The sequence below is a fragment of the Salvelinus alpinus genome, chromosome 14 (genome assembly GCF_045679555.1).
Source record: "Salvelinus alpinus chromosome 14, SLU_Salpinus.1, whole genome shotgun sequence".
Classification (NCBI taxonomy): Eukaryota; Metazoa; Chordata; class Actinopteri; order Salmoniformes; family Salmonidae; genus Salvelinus; species Salvelinus alpinus.
In genome coordinates, this window is record NC_092099.1 from 50,232,075 (window position 1) to 50,258,900 (window position 26,826).

Genomic DNA, 26,826 nt, shown 5'->3' on the forward strand with positions numbered 1-26,826 from the left:
ATGCATCCATGGAGACCAGAGGTTTTGGGTTGTACGTAACACCGTCAGTGGTGGAGAGAAGGGGGCTTTGTTCACGGGGGGTTGCTGCTGTTGCTATGTGGATTTTAGTGCATCTGTTTGGGAGTGGTTTCTCTCGTGCTCCATATTCTGCAGTCAGAGGTTACTCCCCCCTGGTCACCCCTGCTCAGCCCTGCTTCCTCCTCCTTCCTCCTCCTTCCTCCTGCTAGGTTGCTCCCCTCTGTGTGCTCATACTGTGGTGGTAGTCCTGTCAGTTTGGCTCGGATCACTTTGATGTGCATCCCTGTACCCATTTATGCCATGTATGAGTGCCACTAAAATCTGGTGGTCAGAGAACAATGTCTGTTGATGACAAGAGGGTCTCTCCTCAGCCTGATCACTAGAAATATACTTTGATTTCGGACATTTGAAAATGTCCAGAGAACGTCCTGCTCAGCGTCTCAACAAAAAAAGGAAAATGATTGACCAGCACTGGGCACGAGCTCGTGATGCTCGGAGCCGAAGCTCGCTGTGCCGCTGCAGTTCACAAAGATCTAGCAAACCGTGAGAATACTTGATGGTAATAGCGAGTTGTTTTTTATAATACTTTTTTAAAGCCCTTCCCCAAACCATAGCCCTAACCTTAACCACTCGGAATTCATGTCTAACCTTTTGAGTTGTTTCTGTTTTAACCCTGTCACCACATGGAATTAACCCTGTAAAAAAGCAGAATTAATGTGTAAAAAATAGACATTTATCCAAAATACGCAGATTTTAGAAGGGAAACTATGAGATGTTGTTGTCCTCCTATAGTAGCATAGACCACTTTGTCACCCAGTATGGTATTTTCCCTGAGCTTTCATCTGTGTCAACGGTTAGATAAGGACACCGATACATGGAAGGAAAAAAAATGGAAAAAGCCCTTCTCGACCATCTGTGCAACTAGTTGAAATCCCGAGCACATCATCACCGACGACGACCTTACTTATGAACTGATATGTGATCAGAATAGAGGAGTATATGAACTGATATGTGATCAGAATAGAGGAGTATATGAACTGATATGTGATCAGAATAGAGGAGTATATGAACTGATATGTGATCAGAATAAGAAGAGTATATGAACTGATATGTGATCAGAATAGAGGAGTATATGAACTGATATGTGATCAGAATAAGAGGAGTATATGAACTGATATGTGATCAGAATAGAGGAGTATATGAACTGATATGTGATCAGAATAAGAGGAGTATATGAACTGATATGTGATCAGAATAGAGGAGTATATGAACTGATATGTGATCAGAATAGAGGAGTATATGAACTGATATGTGATCAGAATAGAGGAGTATATGAACTGATATTTGATCAGAATAGAGGAGTATATGAACTGATATGTGATCAGAATAGAGGAGTATATGAACTGATATGTGATCAGAATAGAGGAGTATATGAACTGATATGTGATCAGAATAAGAGGATAAGTGTGTTTAATTCAGTGTGAAGAACCATCTCTAGTCTGGCTCATATTGATAACCGTGTGGCTTGTGAGTTGGGGCTCTGCATGCTTTTGTTTGGGAGGCCATCAGCAAAACTACAGAGGATGACTCATTTGTTTTTGAGATGAAAAGTCCTCCAGTAAACTGAGGATGCTTCCCAAAAAGCACCGTATTCCCTTCATAGTGCACTAATGTTGTATTTGTATTTATTATGGATCCCCATTAGTTCCTGCCAAGGCAGCAGCTACTCTTCCTGGGGTCCAGCAAAATTAAGGCAGTTATACAATTTGAAAAACATGACAATACATTTCACAACACACTAAGTGTGTGCACTCACTCTATTCCTCTATCCACCCTATTCCTGTATCTACACTATTCCTGTATCTACATTATTCCTCTGTCCACACTATTCCTCATTAGCTTGGACACAGTCCATTATGTGGTGTTCTGATGGAAAGTGCTCCTGGTCACCAATTGTGACATCATCCCCAGTCAACGTGGCGCTGCGTCTGGGCAGAGACAGATGTGCCACCTGGGGGTATGTAGTTGTAGGTGGCGGTGTGATGGACCAGGAATGGGGGACGGTGAGACACCCCCGGGTGTCATTTGAGACGTGGTTAATAACAACAAGGATGTGGAGACAAGATGCAGGCTGTCTGGTCGTTATCCTCGGTGGCTCCTGGCAGGGGATGGGGGATGGGGGTTGTTACCTGGCTGGAAGATGCAGGTATGGTGCTGGTGGAGGATGGTAATGGGCTGCTGTAGGAACCCTCACTCAGTCATGTCCTGGGACAGACAGGTCTGCTGCTGAGCCTCCCTGCCAGGTTGATGGATGGCTTGTGTAACGTGCCTGATGGTCTTTCGTCCGTCCCTTTTTGCTTTCAAACACATGATAAACGAGGCCTGTTAAAGTATACCGTAAGTGCTTTCAACTCTGTGTTGGTCTTGCTAGAATGCTGTGTTGACTGTTTTCTCAGTGATAAATTGGTTCTCCCTGCCGTTTACAGTATCTGAGTAAGCTGCAGTAATTTATCCCCAGTAACAAGATGCTGTTGGAGAAAAAACAGGAGAATGGTGATAGTGCGCTCTCTCTCGCTCGCACGCACGGACAGGGAGTTGTTGTGGAATATGCCACCCTGTTTCCTGGTGTAGACCTGGATGGCAGACCAGAGCATGTCTGGTAGTTAATCAGCAGACAGATAAAGAAATGGCAGTTTCCCATTTTTACTAACAGACATCGGGCTTTTAGTATAGCCTTTGACAGACATATAGTCTATAGTATTGAATATGGCGTTTACTTCTAAAGGGAATGCTCCTTTTGAAATATTTCACACATCCTTTCATAAAGTTAATGTCCAACTTTTATATAAGGGTCAAGCTCTATCTTTTCCTGTTGCAGGCTTCTCTCTCTGCTCTCTCTCGCCCTCTGTCTCTCTCTCTGCTCTCTTCTCTCTCTTTTACTCTCTTTCGCTCTCTCTCTCTTTCACTCTCTCTTTTGCTCTCTCTCTTTCCTTCTTTCCGCTCTCTCCTTCTTGCTCTCTCCTTCTCTCTGTGCTCTCCTTCTCTCTCAGCGCTCTCCTTCTCCCTCTGCTCTCTCCTCTCTCTGATCTCTCCTTCTCCCTCTGCTCTCTCCTCTTTCTCTCTCTGTCTCGCTCTCTCTGCTCTCTCCTTCTCCCTCTGCTCTCTCTCTCTCTCTCTCTCTCTCTCTCTCTCTCTCTCTCTCTCTCTCTCTCTCTCTCTCTCTCTCTCTCTCTCTCTCTCTCTCTCTCTCTGTCTCGCTCTCTCCTCTCTCGCTTTCGCTCTCTCTTCTCTCTCTCTCTCTGCTCTCTCTCTCTCTGCTCTCTCCTTCTCTTGCTCTCTCTGTCTGCTTTCTCCTCCTCCCTCTCTTGAATTTGAATTCAGATTTCTTAATTGGCATGAAATACAATTTGTAGATTGCCAAAGCAGTATAGTGGTACACTATTTCAGTAAATAAAGTACAATGCAATAAGTATAATGAAATCCAGTTAATTTCAGTAGTAGTAATAATAGTACATATAATCATGTATACAGGATATAACACTACTGCTGTTGTATTCTGTAATCTTTGCTCGATAAATGTAATTAAAGAAAATACGATTATAAAAATAAATAATGGCTAGTAAATAAACAACAACATGGATGATGGTTCCACTATGTATTACTGTCAGTTATATACAATGTAAATATAAATAAACAACAACAAGATGATGGTTACACTAGTAAGTTAAATACAATGTAAATACTTCATGGAATTACTGGACATGGGATGTCCCTCAGGCTATGGCAATCATATACATATATACAAGGGCTCCCGAGTGGCTCAGCGGTCTAAGGCACTGCATTTCAGTGCACGAGGCATCACTACAATCCCTGGTTCAAATCCAGGCTCTATCACATCTGGCCGTGATTGGGAGTCCCATAGGGTGGCGTACATTTTGCCCAGCGTCATCTGGGTTTGTAATATTTGCGGTTCCTCCCTCACCAAGAATAATTCCCAGCTTTATGTCATTAGTAACAGGAGGGAAGTTGGGAATTGATTGAGATATTTCTTGAAAAAAGATGATCATATTGAGGAGTATTTATCACAGTAGAGGGAAAGTGCACCATCTGTCTCTACCTCCCATGTCGTGCAGTGACCACATAGACCCTCCTCTTTGGGTAGCCATGTCTCTCTGTGTCTCCCTTTTTCTATAGACACACACACACACACACACACACACACACACACACACACACACACATATTTGGTCAGGAGAGGTCTCTCTCTCGCCTCCTCTCTCTGCTCTCTCTTTCTCTCTTTCAATTCATTTCAAGGGGCTTTATTGGCATGGGAAACATGTTTACATTGCCAAAGCAAGTGAAATAGATAAAGAAATGTGAAATAAACAATAAAAAGTAAATATTACACTCACACAAGTTCCAAAAGAATATAGACATTTCAAATTTCATATTATGTCTATATACAGTGTTGTAGCGATATACAAATAGTTAAAGTACAAAAGGGAAAATAAATAAACATAAATATGGGTTGTATATACAATGGTGTTTGTTCTTCACTGGTTGCCCTTTTCTTGTGGCAACAGGTCACAAATCTTCCTGCTGTGATGGCACACTGTGGTATTTCACCGAATAGATATGGGAGTTTATCAAAATTGGGTTTGTTTCCAAATTCTTTGTGGATCTGTGTAATTTGAGGGAAATGTATGTCTCTAGTATGGTCATACATTTGGCAGGAGGTTAGGAAGTGCAGCTCAGTTTCCACCTCATTTTATGGGCAGTGTGCATATAGCCTGTCTTCTCTTGAGAGTCAGGTCTGCATACGGCGACTTTTCTCAATAGCAAGGCTATGCTCACTGAGTCTGTACATAGTCAAAGCTTTCCTTAAGTTTGGGTCAGTCACAGTGGTCAGGTATTCTGCAACTGTGAAATCTCTGTTTGGAGCCACATAGCGTTCTAGTTTGCTCTGTTTTTTTGTTAATTCTTTCCAATGTGTCAAGTAATTATCTTTTTGTTTTCTCATGATTTGGTTGGGTCTAATTGTGTTGCTGTCCTGGGGCTCTGTGGGGTATGTTTGTGTTCTCTCTTTCTCTGGACTGAAAGACAGTATACAGAAATACTACACAAGGAGACTCAGGAACTTCTCAGCTGCCCTCACACAGTCCTCGCAAATCAAAGTTGCACACTTGTCATCGCCATGATGTTCAATTGGGTCACAGCTCATAGCGAAGGTTAGTGGTGGGCGAGATCTGAGTTCCGAGCTATGATAGTGATGTTTAAACCAGTACAAACCAGTATTAACCCTTCAGCCAGCCCCGTGGGCAGAGAGAGAGGCTTTCTGTCTCCATTACCTCAAAGGCTGGGTGTGTAATGTAGGGTACTCCCTACTCTCCAGTCGGAGTGTCACTGAGGAGAGGCTGTCAACAGGATCATGGTCAGAGATGAGATGGCCTGCTCCATAGCTATGTCTGGGTTTTCCTCCAGGGCATCTGTAATACTCAGATCATTCTCAAATTAGTCCAATCAGGTTTAAGATGGCTCTTTTGATTATTCTAGTTCCGAATACAAAAAGGAACCAGATACAAAGAGGTCCATATGTATCTCAAGTAAAATAACAACCCAATGTTCATCTTCCAGGAGCAACTAGCTAGCAACATGAATGTTTCATGTGTTTTGACCTGCCCCGAAGTTAATGTAATTGATTCAGAGTTAATTTTGGTATTTTAACCTGCGTAGTCATGATCGCGATGGCGGACGCACGCGTGTGGCCGGTGTAGTCAGTATATTAGTTCATAGAAAACCACTGGCTGTCACGCCCTGACCTTAGAGAGCCTTTTTATTTCTTTGTTTGGTTAGGTCGGGGTGTGATTAGGGTGGGCATTCTAGTTTTTCTATTTCTTTGTTGGCCGGGTATGGTTCCCAATCAGAGGCAACTGTCTATCGTTGTCTCTGATTGGGGATCATACTTAGGCAGCCTTTTTTCCACCTTTAGTTTGGGGGATCTTGTTTGTGTGTAGTTGCGTTCTGCACTGCATGTAGCTTCACGTTCGGTTGAAGTTTATTGTTTTGTTTAGTGTTCATCAAATAAAATGATGTAGGCTTACCACGCTGCACCTTGGTCTGATTCTTCCGTCAACGAGCGTGACACTGGCAGGGTTTTCCTAGGATTTTCCATGGCTGCAGAGGGGTGTGTCCTTGTAGAATCCAGTTCAGTTTCAGATTTTGATTTTAATTAACACCCCTTGGCATCTTTCCGGATGGTTTCGTGAAAACAGATGTATTTGATTTGTCCACACCGCATCCCTCACGCCACTGTGTGCCTGGAAGAGGCTTCCATCTGCTGTCTCTTTTTGTCCTGGTATATTGAGGTTAGGATGCTTGATTACCATAATCTGCTGTATCAACCCGAGTGGCGTATCCTAAATATTCAACTGATATGAATGTTCTGTGTTTTGATATCTGGGTGGTTTCATGCTGTGTATTTTCTCATCAGAATGTAGCGATGTTCATTTGCATTGCAGTGAAGTATGAAGAACCGCTGATTAACCTCCATTTTAGTATGCAGGCAAGTTGGTCACCCTGCTCAACCCTTTGAATGGAGCAGAGCGTAAAGGGGCACGGTTCTTCTATCTACAACCAGAGATACAAGCACGTCTCTTGAGATATGTCGTTTGATGATATTTCTTTTGAAGTTCAGCACTTTTATGCCATGAATGTGATTGGATGGTGTCTTATGCATAACTCATGCTTTGTAGTAGTACTAGGAGTATCCATGTTTTTTTTCTTCTGCAAAGTTACACATTTGTCTGGCATGCAAAGGGAAAGCAAGCAATAAAACTCAGTCAAATAAATGAGAGGATCATTCATTTCCTTTCTATGAAGCCATTTCCTGTTTTACATTCTGTTTATTGAATTCCTAAGCTTGGTTATACTACAATAATCACAGTTGTTCTTCCTGTGAGTAAAATAATAATTCCCTTCCATGACCTGAGCATTTCCAATAGTAAAATGTAACATTCCACGTTTTTTTGTTGTCTCTAAGACCTAAGCCCATCTTCAATTGAACGCTCGAAACTAAGATTTTCTGACTGTCAATCGATCAGTCCAATTTTCCTCAGGTTACATGGTCATTTTCTTCCAAACGAAGCGGCCAGTCATTCTGACTTTGAAGTCAGGCCTTTACAGAACATATTGTTTAAAACTGAAGCACTGTGTCTAATTTTGTGATTTTTTTTTTGACAGACTCTGTTGTTGGGAAGAAAGGAGAAAAATGTGGTCTCATATTTACTAAGAGAAATGAGTTCTCTGGGAGCTCAGATCGTCACAAGGCGAGCAGACCTGTAAGATCTCCTGTAACTTCAGTGTCACTTCCACGGGCTGCTAGGGAGTAAATCGGAGAACTAGAGATTTGTTGAGTTCTGGTTGGAAAGATCAAATCAAATTGTATTAGTCACATCCCCCAAATACAACAGGTGTAGACCTTACAGTGAAATGCTTACTTACGAACCCCTAACCAACAGTGCAGTTTCAAAAAAATACGGATAAGAATAAGAGATAAAAGTAACAAGTAGTTAAAGAGCAGCAGTAAAAAATAACAGTATATTCAGGGGGGGGTGTCAACTGTCTTTTATCGACAGTTGACGGGTTGTTTATATGGGTCTTGTCGTCTATCTCGTTACTGCAGGCCCAGCCTCAGCACTGTTGGCCTCAAATGTTCAATCAATCTCAAACAAAACCAGAACCAGTCCAGTTTTATAGCTGTTCAGCTTGCTGAAACTGAAAAGCTGTACTGTACATTTATCCATCCACCTGGGGAACACCAAAGAGGAGCTTTCCTAATTAAACCTTTAAAGTCACCAGTCCAATCCCTGCACATGTGGAGTGAAATGATTTTGTCACTGAGCAGGGAGGTTTGTCCCATCCTGTGTACTGTACCTCTATTAAAACAAAAGGGATAAATCCCAATTAGCTCCTATGTTGACTTTCAACTGGACCCATGGCTTCATGTTGTCATCAAGTTCACAGGGACCAGGTCCTCCCCTGCAGACCCTCTCTCTGAGTCCGAACCTTCTACAGCTGTTACGGGGTACATTACCCCCCTCAGCCCCTCTGTTTCCCATCAAACCCCAGTCACAGTCACATGTGAGATATTAAAAAGTATTCTGTTTCACCCTCTTTTGATGTTATGATCAATGTTCACATTCCTATAGAACTTTGTTTAATCCTGCTCATATTTGCTTTGAAATTAAAGTATATTTTTTGAATGATCAGAATATATTTACTGTTTTCATATTCATAGGTTATGTGCAGGTCGTAAACATGATTCAATACTAAAGGACACCGATATTTTCTTTTTAGTTGGTCTCAACACAGAATGACATGTTTTGCCCTGAAGAAATTCAGGCAAATTTACAAGCTTTGTTTGAGAAAAAAAGCTACAGCTACAGGCCAGAAAACACAGAATGTCGGGATAAAGGTCATTATTTAGACATTTGGGAAATGACCCTGTGATTAAGAGGATTGCTCGCCTGGTATTTGTTGTGTGATGTCACGAGAGCATTTGAGTTAATGTGATTTATGTAGGCCTAAATGCTTCAATGCATACTGATCATATTTTAATGGGATGAAGTTAAAAGTAAATGAAGCTTTGATCGCATTGCACTTGGAGCATTCTTTTATTTTCTAGAAGGCCCTAAAACATTAACTCCACAGTTGAAAGTTCCCTGCTCCTTTAAATGGAGTGGTATCTTGTCTTCTAAAGTATATATCTAGCCTACTCACTAGCAATTGAATGGAACAGTTTATTAAGTACACCCATCTAGTACCGGTTCGGACACCCCTTTGCATCCAGAACTGCCTGAATTCTTCGGGGCATGGAAACGTTGCTCAATTGGTATCAAGGGACCTAACGTGTGCCAGGAAAACATTCCTCACACCATTAAACCACTGCCTCCAGCCTATACTGTTGACACCAGGCAGGATGGGGCCATGGACTCATGCTGCTTATGCCAAACCCTGACAACAGGAACTGGGATTCGTCTGACCAGGCAATGTTTTTTCTCTCCTCAATTGTCCAGTGTTGGTGATTGTGTGCCCACTGGAGCTGATTCCTCTTGTTTTTAGCTGATAGGAGTGGAGCCTGGTGTGGTTGTCTGCTGCAATAGCCCATCCGACAAGGACTGACGAGTTGTGCGTTCCTAGATGCCGTTCGGCCCACCACTGTTGTACTGCGCAGTTATTTGCCTGTTGTAGCCCGCCTGTTAACTTGTGCGATTATTGCCATTCTCCTTCGACCTCTCATTCTGCGAGCTGTTTACGCCTACAGGACTGCCGCTGACTGGATGTTTTTTGTCTGCTGCACCATTCTCTGTAAACCCTAGACACTGTCGTGTGTGAAAAGCCCAGGAGGTCAGCCGTTTCTGAGATACTGGAACCAGCGCGCCCGTCACCCACGATCATACCATACTCAAAGTCGCTTAGGTCACTCGTTTTGCCCAGGCTAACGTTCAATCAAACAGTAACTGAATGCCTCGATGCCTGTCTGCCTGCTTTATATAGCAAGCCACGTGTCTAAAGGAATAAAAGGAATAAAGTAAAATAAAAATAAAAAATAAAGTAAAGTAAATAAAGGAATACCTAGGATAGGATAAAGTAATCCTTCTAACCCCCCCCCCCCCCCCTTAAAAGAGTTAGATGCACTATTGTAAAGTGGTTGTTCCACTGGATATCATAAGGTGAATGCACCAATTTGTAAGTCGCTCTGGATAAGAGCGTCTGCTAAATGACTTAAATGTAAATGTAAAGGAGCGAACCATTTTCGTGAACAGGGTGGTGTACCTAATAAACTGTATACACCAACACAAACAGGCATTGACTATAATGACCATATTCCAACTGTTGAGTCATACAATCCTAATTAAGTCTTCATTTGATCATGTGTCTCTATTCTGACACTCTTTTAATACAGTCCGAGACAGTTTCACCCTACTGTGGTAAATCTGCATATCTCATAGCTTGTGTCTATCATCATGTGACTTACGTCTGGTTTAAAAGGAGAACCTAGGCAGATCCCATGTCATGGTAAGGTCAAGGCAGGGGACATTCCGCTGCTTTATTATTGTAGAGTTGACACCCTTTATTCCTGGCCATGGCATTTGTAGTCTGTAGCCAGCAGCCTGTTCCCTCCATGAGTACCAGCTACATGGCTAATCCTCTGGGTCTTCGTATGCGCCAAGCGGTCGAGATGGGGATTAGAAAGTTATACAACTGACTTGGAGCACTTCAAAAGAAAACTGCTGAATTAGGGTTGTGCTGGTTGCATGTAGGATTTCAAATAGCCAGCCAGTGATTCAAATCAAATCAAATCAAATCAAATTTATTAGTCACATACACATGGTTAGCAGATGTTAATGCGAGTGTAGCGAAATGCTTGTGCTTCTAGTTCCGACAATGCAGTAATAACAACAAGTAATCTAACCTAACAATTCCGCAACTACTACCTTATACACGCAAGTGTAAAGGGATAAAGAATATGTACATAAAGATATATGAATGAGTGATGGTACAGACGGCATAGGCAAGGTGCAGTAGATGGTATAGAGTACGGTATATACCTATGAGATGAGTACTGTAGGGTATGTAAACATAAAGTGGCATAGTTTAAAGTGGCTAGTGGTCCATGTATTACATAAGATGGCAAGATGCAGTAGATGATATAGAGTACAGTATATACATATACATAAGAGATGTGTAATGTAGGGTATGTAAACATTATATTAGGTGGCATTGTTTAAAGTGGCTGGTGGTACATTTTTACATAATTTCCATCAATTCCCATTTTTAAGGTGGCTGGAGCTGAGTCAGTTGGTTGGCAGCGGCCGCTAAATGTTAGTGGTGGCTGTTTAACAGTCTGATGGCCTTGAGATAGAAGCTGTTTTTCAGTCTCTCGGTCCCTGCTTGGATGCACCTGTACTGACCTCGCCTTCTGGATGATAGCAGGGTGAACAGGTAGTGGCTTGGGTGGTTGTTGTCCTTGATGATCTTTATGGCCTTCCTGTGACATCGGGTGGTGTAGGTGTCCTGGAGGGCAGGTAGTTTGCCCCGGGTGATGCGTTCTGCCGACCTCACTACCCTCTGGAGAGCCTTACGGTTGTGTGCGGAGCAGTTGCCGTACCAGGCGGTGATACAGCCCGACAGGATGCTCTCGATTGTGCATCTGTAGAAGTTTGTGAGTGCTTTTGGTGACAAGCCGAATTTCTTCAGCCTCCTGAGGTTGAAGAGGCGCTGCTGCGCCTCTTTGATCCGATCTGACTCCCAGTCTGCGTCCCAAATGGCACCCTATTCCCTATATAGTGCCCTACTTTTGACCAGAGCTCTATAAGCCCTGGTCAAAAGTAGTGCGTCGTATACATTTTATTTGTCACATACACGTGTTTAGCAGATGTTATTGCCGGTGTATCGATATGCTTGTGTTTCTAGCTCCAACAGTGCAGTAATATCTAACAATTCACAACAATACACAAAAATCTCAAGTAATGGAATGGAATTAAGAATATATAAATATTTGGACGAGCGAAGTCAGTGGCATAAACTAAGATACAGTAGAATAGGATAGAATACAGTATATATGAGACAAGTAAGGCAACATATGTAAACGTTATAGGGAATACTGGGTGCCATGTGGAATGCAACTCCGGGGTTTGTGGGAAGGATACCAAGGGGCCGGGGCATCGTTGGCCGCTGCCATATGGCAAATGACAAGAGGGATGGTCGTTGGTGAAGCATTGTTCTGGCTCTTTTGGATCAATGGGGGTTTGTCTCGACTGAGGTTGTCAGCCCTGCGTTTAATCAGCTTTACTTTGTTACTCTGAATCGCTCTGAGAGAATAGCATAATTGGATTTGTTAAGGGACAAAAGGTCTTCATACTGCATAGATTTGTTGAGCTTTTTTTCAGCAGAGCAGGCAAGTTCAGGCAAACCCCTCCTACTGTAGCATATACTGGGGCTTATTATGCTATAATAATAACGTTTATCATATTTTATTCCCTTCTGATCCCTGGGTCCAACGTGGTAGAAATGTGCACAACTGTAAAAGGCACACAGCACAGGAAGAAAAGCTTGCAGTATCTACCTTACCACTCTCCCTCCCTCCCTCCCTCCCTCCCTCCCTCCCTCCCTCCCTCCCTCCCTCCCTCCCTCCCTCCCTCCCTCCCTCCCTCCCTCCCTCCCTCCCTCCCTCCCTCCCTCCCTCCCTCCCTCCCTCCCTACCTTCTCCATTCTCTCCCTCCCTCCCGCCCTCCCTCCCTACCTTCTCCATTCCTCCCTCCCTTACTGAATCTGATCAGACCAGTTCTCGGAGTCACAAGGCTCCTGGTGATTTGCCTTTCTGCTGCTCAGTCAGAAGGGAGGAACAACAGTTCACAGGTCGTTGCTCAGCCCAGGAGATGGTGTTGCGGTCCACAAATTGCTTTATAATGCTGGCAGCAGTACAGAGAGGAACTCTGCTGCTCTCACCCACAAGAAGGCTCAGGCTCTGAACCTAAACGTTTTGGGTTGGGGTTTTGATTTTTATATCTAAAGTAATATTAACGTGAGGTCTGACTTTGGCAACTGATCTGAAAGGAGAATGGGATGGGATGACATTGTGTCCAGTTGTACGGAGGCAAGGCGAATGGCATTCTGTTTCTTACAGTATGTGGATCTACAACTAGAGAATACATTTCACTACGGTTGTGTGATGAATGGGGTTTGTTTGTTTACGAGTGGTGTTAATGTTTCCCTCCTCCAATATCCACAACCACCTGGAGTTATTCACCACTCCCCTTGGGCCATGAGGGGAACTGAGAGGGATCTTACAAGGATAAAGGGCCGCTTTGGTTCATTGCTTCCCTATTGACCTCTCACATCAGGCTAATTAAGCGTAAGCACTCCTAGACACACACCTTTTCCTATGCATTTGCATTTAAAGCCACAATCCTGAGTCTGTGATCTGTTGCCCCGACCAGCCACTTGTTTTGGTGAAAAACTAAAAGGGAGAGGTTTGGGGAAATGCAACCACTCTAAAATGTGTTAAAGGCTGCAGTGTGATGCTTTGCCCTTTAACCTGTCACCTCAGAGTGAGATTCATCCTGGCCGTGTGGTGGAATGGATAAAGAGAGAGTGAAAAATACTACACAGGTAAATAAATGAGATGAGACCTAAGAAATGAGACCGTCAGTTCCTCTTCTTCTTCTCCAACAGTGAAAACCTCTACGGCTGTGCCATCTGCCAACCAACAGTGTATCAGCCCTGCCGTCAGACCTGTTAAACGAAAGGGACCATTCCAACCTTATACAAACAAGTTTCAAACAGCTTCCATTTGCACCGCGTGCCAGCAGGTAGCAGGTATGAAGGTTTTCATGACAAGTGTAGCTTATGGCAGATGACCTGGTAGAGGTTAAGAGAGGGTGGTGCCAGTGAAGTTCCACTCCAAGACTTTCCTGACTGAAAGGTTGCCCTTCTCAACCACCCATTCATTATTATGACTTATTAAAATGTTTCTCATATTTTTTAAATATTTTTTTAATGCTCTCTGTCTGTCCAAGGATCGATGCTTATCTCAGATAGCATGTTACGGTTAGAGGTCGACCGATTAATCGGAATGGCCGATTAATTAGGGCCGATTTCAAGTTTTCATATCAATCGGTAATCGGCATTTTTGGACACCGATTATGGCCAATTACATTGCACTCCATGAGGAGACTGCGTGGCAGGCTGACTACCTGTTATGCGAGTGCAGCAAGGAGCCACGGTAAGGTGCTAGCTAGCATTAAACTTATCTTATAAAAAACAATCAATCTTAACATAATCACTAGTTAACTACACATGGTTGATGATATTACTAGTTTATCTAGCTTGTCCTGCTTTGCATATAATCGATGCGGTGCATGTTAATTTATCATCGAATCACAGCCTACTTCGCCAAACGGGTGATGATTTAACAAGCGCATTTGCCAAAAAAGCACTGTCGTTGCACCAATGTGTACCTAACCGTAAACATCAATGCTTTTTTTTAAATCAATACACATGTATATATTTTTAAACCTGCATATTTTGTTAATATTGCCTGCTAACATGAATTTCTTTTAACTACGGAAATTGTGTCACTTCTCTTGCGTTCAGTGCAAGCAGAGTCAGGGTATATGCAGCAGTTTGGGACGCCTGGCTCGTTACGAACTGTGTGAAGACCATTTCTTCTTAACAAAGACCGTAATTAATTTGCAAGATTGTACATAATTATGACATAACATTGAAGGTTGTGCAATGTAACAGGAATATTTAGACTTAGGGATGCCACCCGTTAGATAAAATACGTAACGGTTCCGTATTTCACTGAAAAAATAAACGTTTTGTTTTCAAAATTATAGTTTCCGGATTTGACCATATTAATAACCTAAGGCTCGTATTTCTGTATGTTATTATATTATAATTAAGTCTATGATTTGATATTTGATAGAGCAGTCTGACTGAGCGGTGGTAGCCAGCAGCAGGCTCGTAAGCATTCATTCAAACAACACTTTCCTGCATTTGCCAGCAGCTCTTCGCTGTGTTTCAAGCATTAAGCTGTTTATGACTTCAAGCCTATCAAATCCAGAGATTATGCTGGCAATACTATAGTGCCTATAAGAACATCTAATAGTCAAAGGTATATAAAACACAAATGGTATAGGGAGAAATAGTCCTATAATTCCTATACTAACTACAACCTAAAACGTCTTACCTGGGAATATTGAAGACTCATGTTAAAAGGAACCACCAGCTTTCATATGTTCTCATGTTCTGAGCAAGGAACTTAAACGTTAGCTCTTTTACATGGCAAATATTGCACTTTTACTTTCTTCTCCAACACTTTGTTTTGCATTATTTAAACCAAATTGACGATGTTTCATTATTTATTTGAGACTAAATTGATTTTATTGATGTATATTAAGTTAAAATAAAAGTGGTCATTCAGTATTGTTGTAATTGTCATTATTACAAATATATATATAAAAATTGGCCGATTAATCGATATCGGCTTTTTTGGTCCTCCAATAATCGGTATCGGTATCGGCGTTGAAAAATCATAATAGTTCGACCTCTAGTTAAGATTATTAATTAATTAATCGAAGAGGAAGCTCTGTTAAAGAAATTCCTAGTGCTGATCTCAAAACAGACGAAGACCGACATCAAATGCCATTTGAAATCTATTTCCAAGAATCATGTCAAAGGGTAAATACAAACACCCATAGTTTGTGGGAAGCTTTTAGCTAGTGGTCATTTTTATCTCAATTTGTTGGCAATTCCTTTGTAATTCCGTTATCCATTTGACCTCTGTAGATAAACTATGTTGTAGTCGCCCTGTGTCTTTCTCAATCCTTCTCCATTTCTGTTAGAATCTTGTCTATTTGTCTCCTCCAAAGTCCTAGTGGGAGGGGTCTTTATCAGGCCAGGCACCTGCTGACAAGGTCACAGTGTCACCTCCCAACACAGAAACATTAGCATGTAACATGTAAATCTAGACTCCTTGCAGAGAGATGGAGGTAAAGAAGATGTCCACAGGCTTCTGTGTGGAGACCTGTAGGTTGAAACCAGACCCTTGTCCCCACTCCCCATGTCAATGGGATGCCTGTGGGGTTGTGTCCGTTAGCTTTCTCCTCATTCATATAGGAGCTATTCTTTTGTATTCCCCAGAGTCGTAGAGGTTCAGGCAGAGTTTAGTCTATCAGAAACACACATCTGATCTGCCTCATCAGTTCTGTGGCGAGTCAACGGTTTCTCTGGCTTGTTTTAGAACCTCAGCAGTCCTCTAAGGACTTAATGTGCTACTGAGAAAGTGATTCCATCTGGAAAAATAATGGAATTAGGTAATCACTTCACTCCAAATGGGGGAGGTCTGGAATGCTGGTATTTTCTAAATATGTGTTCTAAGACAGACTTTGTGGTAAAGAAACTCCTGACAAAGTAAGGCCTTTGCCCTAGAGCTTATACTGTAAGGTCATGCAAGAATGTGTCTGTTCGCATAAAGTTTAGGTAGGTAAAATGGTTTCAAGTTAGTGTTTACCACATCTCTCGAACTGATTAAGTAAAAGTATTTGAACTTTTGTCAGACTTCATACGTCTATTGATATTTTTTTTTCTTTAGTGTGTCTACAGTGAATTTACTGTACTGTCAATATGCTTCATGTATGTGTCTGTCTACCTGCTACAGTAGTTGCTAATGTCTACCCTGTTGACAGACCGAAGCAGGAAACAGGAAATGGGTCAGGGTTGCCGCTGGTTGATATGTACACCTCTCTCTTTGGTCTCTCCCTGAATACACTGTGGACCTTCAACCATGATAACATCTCTGGGAGGAAAGTCAATGCAGTCCAGCGGGGCTACAGAGTGCCACAGCCCAGTGTCCAGCGGGACTACAGAGTGCCACAGCCCAGTGTCCAGCGGGGCTACAGAGTGCCACAGCCCAGTGTCCAGCGGGGCTACAGAGTGCCACAGCCCAGTGTCCAGCGGGGCTACAGAGTGCCACAGCCCAGTGTCCAGCGGGGCTACAGAGTGCCACAGCCCAGTGTCCAGCGGGGCTACAGAGTGCCACAGCCCAGTGTCCAGCGGGGCTACAGAGTGCCACAGCCCAGTGTCCAGCGGGGCTACAGAGTGCCACAGCCCAGTGTCCAGCGGGCCAGGAGGCAGTGCGTTACATAGGGCGGTGACTCTGCATAGCCTGTATATGTTGTTTTGTGTTTATTTTTTTGTGACACTTAGCTCAATAAATAGGTGAGTGTTGGTTTTCCTGGCATCAAATTGAAAGTAGAAATTGCATTACACGATGTATGTGTATACAGGAGAGCTGTAATGAACAAGTGTAGTTGAGAGGCACTGATTCTGGTGTTGAATGTAGACAAGTCGTTTTCTAAAGAAACTACTCGACGCACCATCCCTCATGACTTCCCTCTGCAGTTTGCAGTGGAGCGTTGCCAATATTCATGTCGTTCCAGTCACTAGCTGCAGCAAACTGAAAAGATGAGTGACCCAGGGATGTGTGTGCTTTGGGGACCTTTAACAGAATGTGACTGGCAGAATGGGTGTTGTATGTGGAGGATGAGGGCTGCAGTAGATATCTCGGATAGGGGGGAGTGAGGCCTAAGAGGGTTTTATAAATAAGTATCGACCCGTGGGTCTTGCGATGGGTTTACAGAGATGACCAGTTTACAGAGGAGTATAGAGTGCAGTGATGTGTCCTATAAGGAGCATTGGTGGCAAATCTGATGGCCGAATGGTAAAGAACATCTAGCCGCTCGAGAGCACCCTTACCTGATGGGCTGGTATCGTTTGGGGCTTGACGTACTTTACCTTAACAAATAATCCTTCATGGTTCTCTCCAGTCAGGTTAGTGTGCTGCTGAAGGGAAGAGTCCGTGTGATTGTAGAGATTAGTTCAGGCTTGAATGCCACCGTTCAGCAAATGCAGGAATTTTTTTGAATTCCCCTTTTTTCTGATAACTATGACAACCTACAGGTAACTGCCAATATAAAGGAAACACCAACATCAAGTGTCTTAATAGGGTGTTGGGCCACCATGAACAAGAACAGCTTCAAAGCTCCTTGACATATATTCTACAAGTGTCTGGAACTCTATTGGAGGGATGTGACACCATTCTTCCACAATAAATTCCATAATTTGGTGTTTTGTTGCTGGTGTTGGAAAACGCTGCCTCAGGCGCCGCTCCAGAATCTCCCATAAGTGTTCAATTGGGTTGAGATCTGGTGACTGAGACACACACACACACACACACACACACACACACACACACACACACACACACACACACACACACACACACACACACACACACACTTTAAACCCCCTATGCTCCTTTGAGACCCCTCTTTCAAAGTCACTGAGATCTCTTCTTCTAGCCATGTTAGTCAAAATAATGGGCGACTGGGCGTTTTTATACATAACCCTAAGCATGATGGGATGTTTATTGCTTAATTAACTCAGGAACCACACCGGTGTGGAAGCACCTGCTTTCAATATAATCTGTATCCCTCATCTACTGAAGTGTTTCCTTTATTTTGGCAGTTACCTGTATATAAAGTGTTCTACTATTACATATCAGTTGTCTGAACACACTTGTTCTCGTCATGATGGCCCTGCCGTCGTGATGGCTCTGCCGTCGTGATGGCTCTGCCGTCGTGATGGCTCTGCCGTCGTGATGGCTCTGCCGTCGTGATGGCTCTGCCGGCGTGATGGCTCTGCCGTCGTGATGGCTCTGCCGTCGTGATGGCTCTGCCGTCGTGATGGCTCTGTCGTCGTGATGGCTCTGTTGGAACGTTTTGTGCTCTTAGTTATTGCTTAATCTATACAAATCAAATCCATTATTGCGGACTTACATTGAGTATTACGATGGTTTCTGCTTTCCCTTAAGGCTTTATTATATTTCATATTCCAAGTTGGAGCACAACCACAACCTCCGGCCCTATCTTCTCTATCACAGAAACATCCCTACACCAAACGGTTCTGTTGTTTTTATAAATCAGCTACCCTGCCAATAGCTCAGACTAAAGTGAAAATATTTGCTCTGGGTCATTAGTTAAAAAAAGAATCTGATTTAACATGATAAGATAAACAAACATATCTTATCTCTCCAACAGCAGTGTGACGTAAAGAAAAGAAAACACTCACAGTACGCTATGAGCCAGAGCCCAGAAAATGAAAGATGTTTTGTTTTGGTATGCTGAAAATCAAAGTGTGTCAATAAGATAAAGATCATTTCCTTAGTCTTTTAGATTTCTTTGGCCCATGTTACTTTAGCTACCTGCCTCAAGGTTCATACACAATACAAATCCTAATCCACAGTAAACTTGGTTTAGCAGCTTTGATATAACAATGTCAAATATTAAAGCTTATAAGTCCAGAGTAAAGGGTTGTGGTTTGTCTGTGTTCTTAGATAGTGCTGCTTGGTTAAATACATTTAAAGTGCTTTATCACTCCCCAACCACAGTAGCCTGGTCGCCCTGGGCGACAGAAGCGCTAATGGTTTTCGTACGCCTGTCCTTATTAATGACATCACCGGTTAACTGAAGAGACAATGGGATGTACAAAAGATGGCTTACAGGAGACTTTAAAGTGTAACGTCTCAAGGAGATGCTGCCATTTGTGAGCAATATTTGATTTGGTTTGGTGAATTCACTGCTCAGTTTGGGTCACCTTTCTTTGAGAGCTAATCCTAAAATTACCCAGTGAGGCTCAGAGGTAAATCTTCTAATAAGAATCAGTTTGACTTATGACTGCGGGTGTCAGGTTTTACCAGATTAAATTTAACTGAATGTGAAGTTTAGAGGAATGTATTTGTTGTTGTTTCTTGTTTGTATTGATCTTAGGAATGAGCCAAATACAATTGTATGTGACAAATGCATAAATGGTATCAATCTTTGTTTAAAGAATAAAAAACAACTTGTCCCCTGACAAGGCTCTCTTCTGTATCCCTGTCAGCTCTCTCTGACAGAATGGCCCAAGGTCGTTCTCAGGGTGAGGAGAACACAATTACACTAGCAAACATTTCCCTCAGGGTTGATGGACGAGCCTTGTCTTGATACATCTATCCAATGGCAGTCACCCTACTGTACGTCACAATGCCTCGGGCTTTGAAGACAGACAGCCACAGGCATTCCGGAATAACTTTTGATTAAATCATATTTCCCTCTCATGACAGGTGTATAATAACAAACCAATAATATTTCAGTTAGACTTTTTATTTATTTGTGGTTAAAGCAGAGGAAACAGAAAACAACTGGTTATCATTTACAGCATATTTGTGTCACTTCCAGAGAGCTCTAGAGAAGTGACTTGGAAGCAAGTTGATACAATGGGTAACAATAATGTAATCTAATAAGAAATAAATTCAACTAAACCGTAAGTAAAGAATACCAATATAATAAAGATTCTTCTTACGTTCTTTTTAATATCACAAACAACAAACAAAATGACACAATAATAAAACAACACAATAATAAAACAACACAATAATACAACAACACAATAATAAAACAACACAATAATGAAACAACACAATAATAAAACAACACAATAATGAAACCACAATAATAAAACAACACAATAATGAAACAACACAATAATAAAACAACACTATTATAAAACAATACAATTACAAAACAACACAATAATAAAACAACACAATTATAAAACAGCTAAAACACCCCCCCGAAATGACGAAATGACACAAACAGAAAAACTGGAAAGGTATGTAGTTAGAAACATAACGTTTTATAGACATTACTCTTCTTACATGTTGGAATTTTGATTAATTCCTCACCCAACACACCGTCACTCTCCACTTCGACTCTGCTGTTCTGCTGTCCAGGAGGCTGGGCTGCTACCCTCCTGCTCTTTTGAGAAGCCTGGTCTCTTCTCCTGGTCTTCAGGTTCATAGTGATCACAGCACAGACCATACCCAGCAGACCACAGCCCATCAATGAAGACCACATTGTGTAGAAAGTGTAGTCGATGCCAAAGGGGTCTTTCTCCTCATGAATTAATAAGGTAGTAGTTATCGATACACACACCCCTTCATATCCCTGTTCAGACATAGTTCTCCCCACTGTCCCCCAGTGACAGGTTAGAGAGGACCAGAGAGATGTGAGGTTGAGATGCATTTATTTGGCCATTCAAATCCTCAGATATGGTTGCTTTTCTGATTTGTCAAGTAGATTTGACCAGGATGACATCATCCCCTACAGCAATCTTTCTTCTCCACTCAAGCCAGTTAGACTCAGTAGAATTAGAGTTACAGCTGAGAGCAACCTCCTCTCCTTCTGAGAAGAACTGTGTGAGCTGGTCAGACTTTGGGCAGACCACTAGCATATACCTTTTGGATGAGATTTTTCACTTGATTTTGATGCTTCAGACAGAAGTAAACCTCAGAGTGGTTCAGCATCAGGAATGGGATGACCAGCGAGTAATTCCCAGTCTCTCTTCCATCCACCACATGCATCTGCTTTCCGAGGTCAGCGAGGTCACTCGAATGGTTTTGAGATGGCAATGATGTGGATGCCTTTTCCCTTCTTGTAGGTGTCCCACCATATCTGTGTCATATTTGAGTCAGCATTAAAGCAAGGTAGTGCAGGCCTCTCTCCCACAAAGCCATGTATATACAGATACTTAACATACGTCAATATCAGGTTACTACTACAGTGATATCCTTCCTCTACAGTGCAGATGTAAATGCCTATGTCCTCAGTGGTAAAGTTGATAATGCGGAGAGAGGAGTTATTCTCAATGAATTGGATTCTGCCAGTTGGGTCCTCCGTGAGAGGCTTCCGGGTTAATGTATCTTGAATTTTCCTGTGTGTACCATTGAACCGTCATGCTGTCACCACCACTTGCACCTTTACATTGCAGGTCTACTGTCCATCCTAAATGGCAGAATATTCCATTACTATTATGCCTGCAAACTGAGAGACTAATACGTTGTTGGTGTGAAATATTGCCAGCTGTCCAGCACTCCACCCTGTACAATCCAGATTGAACAAACTTTTAATTTAGTAATTACTAAGTGAAGGGTTAGATGTGTTCCACAACAGCTTTCTTCACCATTGGATTTAAAGATCACACAATACCTCTGACGGAGTTTCAAATGAATAAACGTCACCTTCTTCAAGAATACAATTAGTTTCTTGGCCTGCAAGGAAAGTCCCGTCTAGAACAACCAGTGGAATGACTAGCTTTGTGATTGAAGCCATTCTGTTCGAAGATGTTTGTCTACTAGTTGCTTACACCAATGCTCTGGTATCTACTGTCCCTCAAATATATTTCATTTCAATGACGCTAGTGACCTCGTGGTGTTGAAATCCATTATGTGCTCATCTCTTGATACCTTGTCAACCAGAAATGTGCAGTGTTAAATGGTATCAGTTGGAATGTCTTTTAGGGGAACATGTTTGTGTGGGTGTCAGCTGAGAATCTCAATGCTGCTTCTTTCTCATAACTTACCTGGAAACTCATACGGTGCCTTTAAAGGTATTAATATCCCTTGACTTATTTCACATTTAAAAAAATATATATATATATTTATTTATTTCACCTTTATTTAACCAGGTAGGCTAGTTGAGAACAAGTTCTCATTTACAACTGCGACCTGGCCAAGATAAAGCAAAGCAGTTCGACACATACAACAACACAGAGTTACACATGGAATAAACAAACATACAGTCAATAATACAGTAGAAAAAAAAGAAAAGAAAAAGTCTATATACAGTGTGTGCAAATGAGGTAAGATAAGGGAGGTAAGGCAATAAATAAGCCATGGTGGCGAAGTAATTACAATATAGCAATTAAACACTGGAATGGTAGATGTGCAGAAGATGAATGTGCAAGTAGATATACTGGGGTGCAAAGGAGCAAGATAAATAAATAAATACAGAATGGGGATGAGGTAGTTGGATGGGCTGTTTACTGATGGACTATGTACAGGTGCAGTGATCTGTGAGCTGCTCTGACAGCTGGTGCTTAAAGCTAGTGAGGGAGATATGAGCCTCCAGCTTCAGTGATTTTTGCAGTTCGTTCCTGTCATTGGCAGCAGAGAACTGGAAGGGAAGGCGGCCAAAGGAGGAATTGGCTTTGGGGGTGACCAGTGAGATATACCTGCTGGAGCGCGTGCTACAGGTGGGTGCTGCTATGGTGACCAGTGAGCTGAGATAAGGCGGGGCTTTACCTAGCAGAGACTTATAGATGACCTGGAGCCAGTGGGTTTGGTGACGAGTATGAAGCGAGGGCCAGCCAACGAAGCGTACAGGTTGCTGTGGTGGGTAGTATATGGGGCTTTGGTGACAAAACGAATGGCACTGTGATAGACTGCATCCAATTTGTTGAGTAGAGTGTTGGAGGCTATTTTATAAATGACATCGCCGAAGTCGAGGATCGGTAGGTTGGTCAGTTTTACGAGGGTATGTTTGGCAGCATGAGTGAAGGATGCTTTGTTGCGAAATAGGAAGCTGATTCTAGATTTAATTTTGGATTGGAGATGCTTAATATGAGTCTGGAAGGAGAGTTTACAGTCTAACCAGACACCTAGGTATTTGTAGTTGTCCACATATTCTAAGTCAGAACCGTCCAGAGTAGTGATGCTGGATGGGTGGGCAGGTGCGGGCAGTGATCGGTTGAAGAGCATGTATTTAGTTTTACTTGCATTTAAGAGCAGTTGGAGGCCACGGAAGGAGAGTTGTATGGCATTGAAGCTCGTCTGGAGGTTAGTTAACACAGTGTCCAAAGAGGGGCCAGAAGTATACAGAATGGTGTCGTCTGCGTAGAGGTGAATCAGAGAATCACCAGCAGCAAGAGCGACATCATTGATGTATACAGAGAAGAGAGTCGGCCTGAGAATTGAACGCTGTGGCACCCCCATAAAGACTGCCAGAGGTCTGGACAACAGGCCCTCCGATATGACACACTGAACTCTATCAGAGAAGTAGTTGGTGAACCAGGCGAGGCAATCATTTGAGAAACCATGGCTGTTGAGTCTGCCAATGAGAATGTGGTGATTGACAGAGTCGTTGAGTTACATCCTGAAATCAAAATGGATTACATATTTTTTCTCACGCATCTACACACAATACCCCATATTGACAAAGTGAAAACATGTTTTTAGAATTTTTTGCAAATGTATTGAAAATGAAATACAGAATACTTATTTATTTAAGTATTCACACCCCTGAGTCAATACTTTGTAGAAGCACCTTTGGCTGCGATTTTGGGTGTCTCTAAGAGCTTTCCACATTTGGATTGTACAATATTTCCCCATTATTATTATTTTTAATTCTTCAAGCTCTATCAAGTTGATTGTTGATCATTGCTAGACAGCCATTTTCCTGTCTTGCCATAGATTTTCAAGACGATTTAAGTCAAACTGTAACTAGGCCACTCAGGAACATTCCATGTTGTCTTGTTAAGCAACTCCAGTGTAGATTTGGCCTGTTTTAGGTTATTGTCCTGCTGAAAGGTGAATTTGTCTTCGAGTGTCTGTTCGAAAGCAGACTGGACCAGGTTTTCCTGTAGGATTTTGCCTGTGCTTATAGCTACCTGTATTCCGTTTATTTTTATTTTTAAAAACTCCCATGCCAATGTCAAGCATACCCAATACATGATACCGCCTCCACCATGCTTGAAAATATGAATAGTGTTACTCATTGATGTGATGTTACCAAAACCTTTTTTTTTTTCATTCAGGACAAAAAGTTCATTTCTTTGCCACATTTTTTGCAGTATTCCTTAAGTTCCTTGTTGCAAACAGGATGCATGTTTTTTTATTCTGTACAGGCTTCCTTCTTTTCACTCTGTCAATTAGGTTAGTATTGTGGAGTAAGAACAATGTTGTTGATCCATCCTGAGTTTTCTCCCATCACAGCCATTACACTCTGTAACTGTTTTAAAATCACCATTGGCCTGTATCTTTGTAGTGACTGGGTGTAGTTTCACCATGCTCAAAATATTCAATGTCTGCTTTTTTTTTTTTACCCATCTATCAATAGGTGCCCTTCTTTGCGAGGCATTGAAAAACATCCCTGGTCTTTGCGCTTGAATCTGTGCGTCAAATTCCCTACTCGATTGAGGAACCTTACAGATCATTGTATGTGTGGGGTACAGACATGTGGTAGTCATTATGTTAACCGCTATTATTGAACACGGATTGAGTCCAAGCAACTTTTTTGCAATTTGTTAAGCACATTTTTACTCCAGAATTTATTTAGGCTTGTCATAACAAAGGGATTATTGAATCAAGACATTTCAGCATTACATTTTTTATTAATTTCTAACATTTTCTATAAACAACATTTTACTTTTACATTATGGGGTATTGTGTGTAGATCAGTGACACAAAATCTCAATTTAATCAATTTTAAATTCAAGCTGTAACACAACAAAATGTGGAAAAAGTAAAGGGGTGTGAACACTTTCTGAAAGTCTTCTCACCATCTTTCCTCTGATTAGCTTTCTGCTCTTACTCTACAGAACAAGATGATAAGATAATAAACTGCTCATTTTCCCCGAAATCGAAATCCTTTGAGATGCTGTCCTTCTTTTCACACGCATGAATGTGATAGCTGAGGACGTTTTGGGGGGAGAAAAATAGATTAGTGTAATGACCTAATAAATAAACAAAATGTGATATTTGACATGGCATAGTATCATAAATAATCAACACTGCACCCGCTACACACTGGGGTTCCCGAGTGGCGCAGCGGTCTGAGGCACTGCATCTCAGTGCTAGAGGCGTCACTACAGACACCCTGGTTCAGCGGTCTGAGGCACTGCATCTCAGTGCTAGAGGCTTTACTACAGACACCCTGGTTCAGCGGTCTGAGGCACTGCATCTCAGTGCTAGAGGCGTCACTACAGACACCCTGGTTCAGCGGTCTGAGGCACTGCATCTCAGTGCTAGAGGCGTCACTACAGACACCCTGGTTCAGCGGTCTGAGGCACTGCATCTCAGTGCTAGAGGCGTCACTACAGACACCCTGGTTCGATTCCAGGCAATTTCACAACCGGCTGTGATTGGGAGTCCCATAGGGTGGTGCACATTTGGCCCAGCATCGTTAGGGTTTGGCCGTTGTCGGCTGTCATTGTAAATAAGAATTTGTTCTTAACCTACTTGCCTAGATAAATGAAATAAAAGGTAAATACGATTTTTATCTTAACTGACTTGCCTAGTTAAATAAAGGTTAAATAAATTTAAAAAAAATTAAAACACTCTGATAAAAGGACTTTCTGTAGAGGGGTGTGTCTTTAATGTGCCCAAGATTTGACTATTCTCAATTGATACCTTGAAATATCGTATTCGAAATATGTTAGGAGTCATCTGTGACATCATTGGCCTGCATTGACATTGTTGCGTGCATCCACTGTTTATTACTCTCCCAACTGTTAATCCATGTCTAGCGCTGTTACTCTTTTCTCCCTGCGCTAAGACTGAGCTCGATCACAATGAAGACTGCATGAGGGCTGATGATGCATCTGGCCTGGTCCCTGGCAGACTGTCATTGATCTAGTGAGGAGATGTTTGACTGGGGGGATAATAGATGTAGGTTGCGTCCCAACTGGCACCTAATTCCATATGGAGTGCACTACTTTTGACTAAAGACTTACAGGCCCTGGTCAAAAGTAGTGCACTACATAGGAAAAAGGATGCCATTTCGGACGCAGATGTAATGAGGAACACTGCTCTGTTGTTTCTGGTCTGGTGGATGTCCAGTGGCTTTCCTCTGTGTTCTCCAATAGGGCTGGAGACACCCATGGTCACTGTTCCACGGCATGTAGTTGGGATAGGCAGTCAGGATGCCTTGATCAGGCATCCAAAGGGATTGTCTGCATTGTGCAAAATGAAGCATGATTTCATATAGACTAAAACAGGCACTTTAACTACGATTCGGGTTACATGTGGGCTCTCTTTTCCTCTGCAGGTGTCATCGTGTTGTTGTCCAATCAGAGACCTGCATGTGTGAAGCCGCGGCCAGCAATGGAACCCTGGCCTGCAGTGGCCTGGGTCCTACTGCTGATGGTCCTCGCTGATTGGCTGAAAACGGCCCAATCAAAGGACTTCACAGAACAGGATATCATCTACCTCCATCCCTCAAGTAATAGTTTTTATTATTATATTTTTGGGGACCACTTTTGGCTCGGGAGCCTGCTTTCAGGACTATCTGCTAAAAAAGTAAACAAAAGTACTGGAGAATCTCTTTAAGGTTTATGAAAAAGTGGGTCAGAGTCTATGCTATGCATGAA

General features: G+C 42.3%; 1 protein-coding gene across 1 annotated transcript in view; it reads left to right on the forward strand.

The window, feature by feature from the left end:
• The window catches only part of LOC139539020 (ly6/PLAUR domain-containing protein 6-like), a 46,013-nt gene that overhangs the window by 1,109 nt on the left and 18,078 nt on the right, over positions 1 to 26,826 (forward strand). Inside the window, exon 2 of the mRNA XM_071341696.1 lies at positions 26,505 to 26,678. Coding sequence (XP_071197797.1) covers positions 26,561 to 26,678 — 118 coding nt within the window. The 5' untranslated portion in view covers positions 26,505 to 26,560. The remainder of the gene's footprint in view (positions 1 to 26,504; positions 26,679 to 26,826) is intronic.